The 11592-nt window shown below is 33.5% G+C and overlaps 1 protein-coding gene across 1 annotated transcript; it reads left to right on the forward strand.

The window, feature by feature from the left end:
• Positions 1 to 6623: 6623 nt before the first annotated feature.
• Positions 6624 to 11318, forward strand: LOC148305690 (uncharacterized). Its single transcript, XM_088266303.1, has 2 exons — positions 6624 to 6759; positions 10305 to 11318. Exons 1-2 carry the CDS (start codon positions 6742 to 6744, stop codon positions 11238 to 11240), a joined length of 954 nt encoding a protein of 317 aa, XP_088122429.1. The 5' UTR covers positions 6624 to 6741; the 3' UTR covers positions 11241 to 11318.
• The last annotated feature ends 274 nt before the right edge of the window (positions 11319 to 11592 follow it).

Raw genomic sequence — 11592 nt, forward strand, 5'->3', positions numbered from 1 at the left:
GTCATGTAATAGAAGGACCTACAACCTGAGGACGAGGAGAGCTGACCCCAACAGTCAACTAAGACAGTTAGGTTTTAGTTAGGTTTAGATGGGAATTGTATTTATTATTTGCCTTGCTTATAATGTACAAGGTTTATAGATCATTAAGTGGATTTTTGTCCCCGATTGGCCCACAAAATAAGGAATAAAATATTCTAGGCCAATCAGGAACTTCTCAGCATTTGCTCATTGCTAGGAAGAAATCACGTAAAACTCTTTAAAAAAGACGATAAGTTGGTATGGAGCTAGGAAAAAGATATTGCTCACTCCTGGAAGAACGTCATATATCAAAAATCGTCAATTTTCATTTGTTCATGTTTTCGGAATGCCCAGAAAATGTACTTTATTCCAGCAAAAGCGGCATATTTTTAACTTAATGTTTACCCGCTACAGGGCGGAAAGTGTTGTTTTTGCATTTTGAAGAAAAGGTATTGTTTAATTATTTTTTTTAAAATAAACTAAATATTTTTCAAATGGAGAAAAAACATTCAGGTTTTACCTAAAAAGATCTGTTGCACACTAAAAAGTTCAATAAGTGGCTTGATAATTATTTTTTATTACATTTCATTACATTTTTAAACTTTAAAGACGATCTCCTGAAAAATCAAGCATTTTGATATATGACGTTGTTGAAAGAAATGAGCTATATATAAGGAAATTTTCAGTAATATAACTTACATATTAAAAATCGCAGTGTGATGTGTAGTAATTGGAGATAATCCAGATTTTGTGAACAAGTATTTGGACACACTCAAAAAGTTGTAAATAAATTATCTGGTCAAATTATAAGCTTAATAATAAAAATGAAAATGGTATTTTCTGGCGTTTCTCATGTGTGTGATTATAATCCAGGATTCGGATCTCACATACTAATATAAGAGTTTCTGCTTAATAAAAAGCTTCTTTACATCTCACCAATAGATGTCTCTAGTGAAGTTCTAGTGATTCATGAACAAGGTTTCTAAATTGGTTCATATATATAGAACTTCCAAGAATTAGAGTAGTGTGGTTGTCAATAATGGGTAGAATTGGTGAATGTTACACGTGTGTAAAGTGATCATTTAAACCAGCCTATGACGGTCGTAAGCCCCGTAAATGCCCAGACTTCCATATTCTTCTTCATCTTTGATGAGATGTTAAAAAATAATGTGATGTGTAGTATTAAAATTTTCTTGTTTTAAAAGAATATCACAATGTATACGTGATGTGTTTAAAAAGTACATATGATGAAAGATAAGACGAAGAAGATTGTTTTTATGTCATTTAGTAGATCAAAGATGTACCGGCAGACGTAATGGTGTCTGTCATAAATAAAATTTACGTGGTTGACAAACATGTTTTAGAATTTTTCACATCTGGTGACCTTTTTCGAAGAAAGTTCCTAAACACAAGATTATGCAGATGTATCACTGTTTATATATTGACCTATGAGAGAAAATATATTTTAAAATGGTACAATGGTAGTGTGATGGTCGGCGTGTTTGACTAGCGCGCTGATGGTCACGGGTTCAATTGCTTTGGGGTCTAAATAAACATAATAACAGTGAAGTTAGTAAATATAAATAGGTTAAAAAATGTAATTTATATTTGAAGCACTAACTTTGTGATTTTCCATTTTATAATAAAAATGTAAATTTGTTTTAAAATAACTTAAAATATGTTATTATAACTTAATTTTAATGTCTACCGGTTTCGAAGCTAATTGCTTCTTTATCAAGTCTCGATAAAGAAGCGGTTAGCTTCAGAACCGGTAGATATTATAATTAAGTTATAATAAATATTTATAGTGATTTTAAAACAAAGTTATATTTAATAGATTTATATTATCCACTGACACTCCGTGATGGAACTGCATTTTAATATATTATTAGATTAAAACCAACATTTTTAGCTTTTCCACTTTATTTTTATTGGACCAGCGACCGGGTTTCGTCGTTACCGACATCATCAGACTGGTGAGAGGATATACAAATTGTTATGTTATATATAAATAAAAAACCCCTATCCGCACCCAAATGGTGCATAGGGCACTGTGTCATATAAACGCAGTGTAATCTTGATCGTTTACACATGAAGGAAAGGTGATCAGCCCTCCGCTTCAGGTACCAGTCCATGGTAATTTTGAATAAATATTACAGTGAAAAAATCACTAATATTTATTTTATCCCCCTTGGGAATCGATCCCGGGACCTCCAGAACGGTAGCCGAGCGTGCTGACCATTACACTACGGAGGCGGACATGTTATATATAAAAGTTATATTTAATAATAAAAAATAATGTCACAATGATTAAAGAAAACACTTGTTTTAAACCACTTGAGTTTTATTAAAGACTACATTTTTCGGAAATTAAACTTCCACCATTCAGGTCTGTTTAGTAACAGTAGTTATGTACATAGTTATTATACAGACCTGAATGATGGAAGTTTAACTGAATGAAACATCTAGTCTTTCATGAAACTCAAGTGGTATAAAACAAGTATTTTCTTTAATCATTGTAACATGTCCACAAAATTAATGCCGAAACAATAATTAAAAAATAATGTCATCGGCCCATCTTTTCTGGAGCCAGCCTGGTCCATGGTCTCCACCGCAGAACTCTGGATGACATTTCAGTCTGGCAACGCGATCTATCACATCTACAACCTTTGTCCTTCCTACGCCTAAAAACAAACTAACTAACATCACGCCGCTTCCACGCAGGGGTAGGCAGAGAGATTAGAACGCCACACCACTCTGTCCTTGCAAACATTCTCCGCCTCTTCCGCGTTCATGCATCTCCTCATACATACCCGCCGATTGTTTCGACTCCTAAACTGACCATTTTCGAGTATTTGGCATACTTGATCGTGCCAAGTTTTTCTCGGTCTTCCTCTGCTCCTTTTTACAATTAAATTCGCCTCATAAATTTGTTTTATCGTTCTTTCCTCGCTCATCCGCTCATTATACATGTCCGAACCATTTCAACAAACCTTTCTTAATTTTATCGATAATGCTTGTCTCAGCTTTGCATTCCTTCGTTATTTCACTATTCGAACATCTATCAAACATCCTTTTGTCACACATTCTTCTGAGAGATCGTATTTAGACTGCATTCAGTCTACTTTCATCCTTTTTTTGCCAACTCCATGTTTCACTTCCATACATTAGGGTCGAAACCAGGACTCCATTGTGTACTGCCAGTTTAGCTTTCGCTGATAGGTTTACGCCTGCAAGAAAAAAACATAAATGTGGGAATAACAATAAAATGCTCTTTTGTATAAAACAACCATTTTATAATGCGAAAAATATCATTTGAAAATCACTATCTTATTTTGAATACATCACGATAGTGACTTAAATTGTTTTGGAGCAATTGAAGCATAAATACAACTCATCAAAATTTAAGCTTAGTGGTTGTCAATCATGGGTAGGATGGTGAATGTTACAAGCGTGTAAAGTGATAATTTAAATCGGCCTATGACAGGTAAAACCTGTAAACCCTGTTACTACCCAGACATCCATATTCTTCTTCATTTATGTTGAGATATCGGTTTACATAAGAAAAATAATCAACGCCCTTGGAACGATATTACGTGAAAATCGCGCTTTTTAAATTAGCCAAATATGTATTGATATAAAATTAATGTCATAAAGCGATTATGACTTTGAATCATATAACGTGAAGGTCAGTTCTTAAAGAAAATAATGTAAATAATCTGATGAAAGGATTTTTTTAAATAAAATTTGCGTAGATCAATCAAATAATAATTTCTTTGGCAATATTTTTCAAGGGCTATCAATATTACAAAAGACATTCTATAGCGTCTCAAAAATAGCTAAAATTATGAAAGAGATATTTGCATTCATATTCCAAATAAGGTGTATTTGAAATGGACCCATCCCTAAAATTAGATAAAATAATAAATGATTGCCAACGATTAATTTGGTTACCAAATATGTACAGAAATTTGATCCCAGCCGTTGACAAACCTACGAGTGGAAAAACGTGATTTATTTTTCTTCAAATTATCTAACTGCACGTCACCAACGCCCAAGGGACAGTTTTTAAATCAGAAACAAGAGCTAGCATTTTTTAAAAACATTTTGATAGGGAGTTTCGTTGTAATAATTTTATTATTTCTATTTGTTCAATTTGGTACTAAAAATAATCTTTTACAGGAGTCTCTCTTTATGACGATATTCAAAGGACTAAGGATTATCACAAAGGACAAAAGGAAGCCTGGGCATAACAGACATTAATAGGAAGGTAGAGGAAAGACAGTTGAGATGGTATGGGCATATACGACGCAGAGAACCGGAACATGTAGTTAACCAGGCAATAGAAATGGATCTTCCTCGAAAGTTATCTAGAGGAAGACCAAGGAATTCATGGGTGAAGCAGAAAGATAACATGATTCGAAGGCATGGCCTAGGTGACATATCCAGGACAGAAGGACCTATAACCTGAGGACGAAGAGAGCTGACCCCAGCAGTTTACAAGGACAACTAGCTGGGATGTAGCCAGGAAGAAGAAGAAGACTGCATTATTAGGTAATATAATATAAAAAAACATACATCTGTGCCATTATGTTAATGTAAATATTTAAGATGATAGTACTGCATGCATAAGGTTAAGTGGCATTTTCATTTTGGTATTTTCATCTTGGTTTGGTATTTCTTAAGTTGTTAAACAGGGATGTATAATTCACAACATTTTGAGTGTGTCCAAATACTTGTTCACAAAATCTGGATTATCTCCAATTACAGGAGTTATTTTCATATTATTTATTTTTGACATTTGATATTTTCTGGCGTTTGTCATGTGTGTGATAGTTATCCAGGATTCGGACCTCACATACTAATATAAGAGTTTTTGCTTGATAAAAAGCTTTTTTACATCTCACCAATAGATGTGTCTAGTGAAGTTCTAGTGATTCAAGAACAATGTTTCAAAATTGGTTCATTTATATAGAACTTCCAAGAATTTGAATTGTGTGGTTGTCAATAATGGGTAGAATTGGTAAATGTTACACGTGTGTAAAGTGATCACTTAAACCAGATTATGACGGTCGTCAGCCCCGTAAATGCCCAGACTTCCATATTCTTCTTCATCTTTGATGAGATGTCAAAAAAAATGGGATGTATAATGTTGCCATGGCTTTTTAATATTATTCACGCATGGATAATTACACGAAAGAACAGAAAGGTTTAAATATTCTTCGTCTATGTCAACCGTCTCTTCTCTTATAATTTAATCCAGATTTTTCTCGTTCATGGTTTGTAATCCACTTACTACCCGCGACAGGGACAACGTCATCATCTTATCATTTCTGGGACTGCCGCTTTTCAAGTAAGGGTTTTTTTGTATAGAATTTTACATCTTGAGATGACTTAATAAAATAATACTACTTATTTTTTCTATTTCCATGTTCACTTCCACCAAAGATCCGTTTGACCCCCAGAAGTCTACACCCATAAAATTGAACTTTTTCACCTGTAATGTTTTTATGTAGAACTCCATTTTAATTTATGTATTAAATGTTACAATGATTTAAGAAAACACTTGTTTTTTACCACTTGAATTTTATTAAAGACTACATGTTTCAGAAGTTAAACTTCCATCATTCAGGTCTGTATAATAACTAACATATAAAATATAAAATTGTTCTATAAATAAGGAGAGGGGAAAGTTAGGGGGAGGGGGTTAGTCAAGGGGCGGAGTTTGAAAACAAAGGAAAAATAGAAAGCAAAGGTGAAGAATTTTGAAACAATATATTATTTAATAAATTATTATGAGAATTTAGTTTTTTTTGGATTCCTATATTTTCAAGATGACTCATAATTTGGCCTTTATATGGAACAAGGTGTAATAATTCTAATTTATGAGAGTGAAATGAGTGATTAGTATCAATTATGTGATTTGCAAATTCCGAAAAATAATTACTAACAAGACCGCTATGATGTTCTTCAATTCTAATCTTACAACAAGTGTCATTCTTTAATCATTGTAACATGTCTTACCACAAAGTTAATGCCGAAACAATAAATAAAATATTAAACGTTAGATCAAACACTGATTTTTCGAGTCTACTAAGTTGTATTTTATTGTTAAAAACTTATCAAAATCAATTTTGTGATAGTCATTTCACCTAGTTATACCATTTTAAATATGCCATAACTAGGAGAAACAACTATAGTATAATTGATTTTAATTTGTCTTTTTAACAATAAAATACAACTTACGAGTAGACAAAAAAATCAGTATATTCTCAATATTATTATTATTTAAAGCATTTACTTTGTGGTTAGTCATTTTTACTTTTTTTTTACAAAAATTTTAAAAATATTAGTATATAACCACTCACCGATCGGTGAGTGGTTATATACTAATATTAACATTTTTGTATAAAAAATAAATAAGTAAAAAATCAGTGTTTTTTATTTAACATTTAAAACATACATTAAAATGGAGCAAAAACATACATTAAACGCCAAATCTAAAAATAAATGTATTTATATAGATAACTCAAATTGATAAACGCAGCCACAGCCTTTTGTTTGCTAGATCAGACTCACTCTCGCCGAGAGATATTTACGTAAAACTGTCATGTCAGTTTCCCGCCAATTCAGCAATGTAGGGGCTCCAATATATCACGTTTTTCATATAAAAGATCGCTCACATTGTCCAGAAAGCCAGTCTCAAGTAGTCACCCGATCACCATGGATGTACTGAAATCTGTAAGTACCTACCTACTTACTTACCTTATTAGTATTCCTATATTCTTCTAGCGTGGCAAAAATACAAAACTATATATATAATATGTTGTCTCCAGTTGAGAACATTAAAATCCTGGGTGGTATGAAACAGAACCAAATTTTGTATATTAAAAGCATTGTTAAATTTGTGGTATGGTAATATAACACTCTCCTTATCATTCATCGTTCACTTTGTGTAATACTACTTTTAAAAAAAAGCGGTATTACACAAAATGAATGATGAATGATAAGGAGAGTGTAATTGAAACTAATTGTTCAGTTTGTCAATTTTCATCTACATAGTAACGCATGTAATATCGATACAAGATAAAAAACATGACTTTTGTAAAACCAACACTATACTAAAATAAACAAAATATTAAGCAAAAATAATTTTTTAAAAATATAAATATATACTTATATATTTTAATAAAAACAGTCGTACATGTCATTGGTGATACTATAAAATATAAAGTGAATAGTGTTGTTAAAAAAAAATATATATATATATATATATATAGTTTGACCATGGTAGCGATGTTATTTTAGGCAAAAATACCACTTGCTAATTTTATTATTTTGAACTGTTACTTGTTTAATGACATTAAGTAACAATATTGTATAAATTTAGAAATATCCATGATACTCTTCTAACTCTTATTTGCCCCAATGGTGCATAGGGCACTGCATAGTATTGATGCAGTGTTATATTGATAGTTACTTACACGAAGGCAAGGTGATCACTCCTTCACTTCACGGACCAGTCCAGTGTAATATTCCAGGGGAACTCCAGCTTGTTAGCTAAACGCGCTAACCATTACACAACGCAGGCGGACAAACAAACATTTATGATATAAATATAATATAAAATAGGTGTTACATATCGCTCACTCCTTTCAAGAACGTCATAAATCAAAAAACTTGATTTTTCAGCAGAACGTTTTTAATGTTTAAAAATATAACACAATGTATTAAAAACCAATATCAAGCCACTTATTGAACTTTTTACTATGCAACAGATCTTTTTAGGTAAAACTTGAATGTTTTTTCTCCATTTGAAAAATATTTAGTATTTAAAAAAAATCATTAAACAATACCTTTTCTTCAAAATGCAAAAACAACACTTTCTGCCCTGTAGCGGGTAAATATTAAGTTAAAAAAATGCCGCTTTTGCTGGGATATAGTACATTTTCTGGGCATTCCGAAAACATGCACAACTTAAAATTGACGATTTTTGATATATGACGTTGTTGAAAGGAGTGAGCGATATAATGTATTATATGATTATATGATCACGTAGTCACATTCGTTAAAAAGATCAGATCTGAACAATCGGAGGGTATGTATGAGGGGATGATAGGAATGTGGAAGAGGTTAAGATTGTTTGCAAAGATTGGTGTGGCGTTCTATTTTCTCTTTTTTCGTTCCCCTGACGAGAAGCAGCGTGATGGTAAGTCAGTTAATTTTTATTTTACTCGCATATCATTTTAACATATTAAACCGACAATATGTAAAACAGTTCGAGAATTTTTAGCATACATAACATTAAAATCCGTACGAAATTACGTGATTTAAAAAAATGTCTGACTGCGTGTTATAAAATAGTTTAATTTAGTGTTTTTATAATGTTCGTAAATGATTTATTAGTCTTCACGTATTGTCGTTATATGTTTATGTGAAAAATAAATGTCACATCTTGCATCTGCATGTCAATTCAAAAAGATTTATAATATGACAAACGCTGTTTTCTTTCGCAAGTTTTTCTATGGTTATACAACACTTTTAAATTTAGACTAACCTTCACATACGGTGTTTGATAATAATGTTGAATGCATCAAACACGTGTCACAATAGACTACATCAATTTGTTGTTTTTACAAAGTAAATGTGGTATTTACCAAGTAAAAGTGGTATTTACCAAGTATAAGTGGTATTTACCAAGTAAAAGTGGTATTTACCAAGTAAAAGTGGTATTTACCAAGTAAAAGTGGTATTCACCAAGTAAAAGTGGTATTTACCAAGTAAAAGTGGCATTCACCAAGTAAAAGTAGAATCATCAAGTAAAATTAGCATTTACCAAGCAAAAGTGGTATTTACCAAGTGAATGTGGTATCTACCAAGTAAAAGTTGCATTTACCAAGAAGTGCACTACTAAGTTGGGATTTATATTTTTCTAGGGATGGAAAAACATATTAGAATAGAAAAAGGAGAGTGAATGTTGAAACCAGAGTTAATGGTACACTGAAATCCGTTAAAGAAAATAAAAACCTTTGAGCGAAAGCTAAACTGGCAGTATACAAAAGAGTCTTAATACCAATCGTATGTATTCATATGTGAAGCATGGAGTTGGCAAAAGAAGGATGAAAGTAGACTGAATGCAGTCGAAATGTAATCTCTCAGAATGTGTGATAGATGTTCAAATAGTAAAATAAGGAAATAATGCAATTCTGAGATAATTATCATCATTTTCATTTTTATCGCTTAAGCTTATAATTTGACCAGATAATTTATTTACAACATTTTGAGTGTGTCCAAATACTTGTTTACAAAATCTGGAATATCTCCAATACAGGAGTTATTTTCATATTATTTTTTGACATCTCATCAAAGATGGAGAAGAACATGGAGGTCTGGGCATTTACGGGGCTGACGACCGACATTGGCTGGTTTAAGTGATCACTTTATACACGTGTAACATTCACAAATTCTACCATACTACTCAAATTCTTGAAAGTTCTATATAAATGAACCAATTTTGAAACATTATTCTTGAATCACTAGAACTTCACTAGAGAATAGTATTATCCATAGCATTAAGAAAGATGCGTTGAGATGGTTTGAGCATATGAATTCAATGAGTGAATAAAGAGCAGTAACAAAAAAATATGAGGAGAATTTGTTCTTAAGAAAAGCAGAAGAAGTCCAAGGAAAACTTGGGAACAAGTATTTAAAAAAACTGGGCGTGGTCAGGTCATGAGTGGGAATAATCTGGAGGTATGTTATGAAATGACGCATGTATGTGGAAGAGGCGAAGATTGTTTGCAAAGGCAGATTGGTGTGGCTTTCCATTTTCTCTGCCTATCCCTGCGGGGAAGCGGCATGATGCTTAGTTAGTTAGTTAGTTTTCTTGTAACTATTCCATAAAAAGAAGTGGTTCGTTTGTTTGGACGCGATAGATCGATACCCTGTGGTCATTTGAAAACAAATTAACACTTGAATATACCACATTAATGAGTTTTATTTATATATACGACTAGTTTCGAAAACTTACAGATGTTTTCATCTTCTGGTAAAAATTCAAACAAAATTATTATGTTTTAATTTTTACCAGAAGATGAAAACATCTGTAAGTTTCCGAAACTAGTCGTATATATAAATAAAACTAATGAAAGTGGTATATTCAAGTGTTTAATTTTTAAAACATAATCAACAAGTCATTCCACAAAGTTAATGCCGAATCAATAAATAATACTCTATAGTCACATCAAATAAAAGCAATTTGAAATAAAGATTCTCCTTTTTTTCAGATATCATTCTTGGCGTGCGTGTTCTTGGTTGCTGCCGAGGCTCCAACAGGATATGACTACCCGAAGCCAAAACAGTCGTCATTTGACGTCATAGTCGGAAGCGGCGGTGGCGGAAGCTTCAGTGGTCAGAGCTCTCCATCCTTCACGTCCTACCAAGCGCCAATCTCTCCACAGTACGCGACCCAATCATACGTCGCTCCTCAACAGTCTTACGTCTCCCCAGTCCAGTCATACTCAGCTCCAGCCCAACAGTCGTTCGGCAGCCAATACCAATCATATGAAGCGCCTGTGCGATCGTATGCTGCACCAACTCAGTCATACATCTCCCCATCCCAGTCATACGTCTCCCCAGCCCAGTCATACGTCTCCCCATCTCAGTCATACATCTCCCCTGTCCAGTCATACTCAGCTCCGGCGCAACAGTCGTTCGGCAGCCAATACCAAACGTATGAAGCTCCTGTGCGATCGTACGCCGCACCAACCCAGTCTTACGTCTCCCCATCCCAGTCATACGTCTCCCCAGTTCAGTCATACTCAGCTCCAGCGCAACAGTCGTTCACCAGCCAATACCAGACGTATGAAGCTCCAACGCAATCGTATGCGGCTCCTCAACAACAGTCTTACGTGGCACCAGTCCAGTCATACGTAGCTCCAGTCCAGTCATATTCCGCTCCAAGCGTCCAGTCATATTCCGCTCCAAGCGTCCAGTCATATTCCGCCCCAAGCGTTCAGTCATTCTCTATCCCTTCGCAAACTTATGGAAACGGACCATCTTATAGCCCTGGATTCAGCAGCGGAAGTTCTGGACAGCAGAGAGGTTCTGGATTCGGTACATTCATCGCAAGACCGTCTGTAGACTATGGCACACCAGTATCATCATTTGTCCAGCAGTCCAGACCTCAGAGACCACACTCGCAGTACGGTGCACCGTTTTAAAGCCTCTACCCCTACAAATATGTAAATAAGTATTATATTTCTAATTTCATACAATAAAACCAGTATTTCCAAACAAAATGTTTTAATAACTCTAGCACCTGTGTCGTATTGCCATTATCAAAACGAGATATTATGCAAATAGAAGTATTTTCCATCTGTTTTTTTCGCATTTTTAAGTGAAAAAAATAAACTGATTTCGTATTATGTATAATACTAAATTATCCTACACATTTTGCTAGACCAGTATGCTAATCGTTTAGTTAATAATACAAAAATAATCTTCAAACTATCGCAATACTCTATTTGCAATAATAAAATCGTTGATTTATCTAATAAGAGAAAATGCTTGTCT

This window comes from Brachycentrus maculatus, unplaced genomic scaffold (genome assembly GCF_059751285.1).
Source record: "Brachycentrus maculatus isolate JH-2025_06_01 unplaced genomic scaffold, ASM5975128v1 h1tg000265l, whole genome shotgun sequence".
NCBI lineage: Eukaryota > Metazoa > Arthropoda > Insecta > Trichoptera > Brachycentridae > Brachycentrus > Brachycentrus maculatus.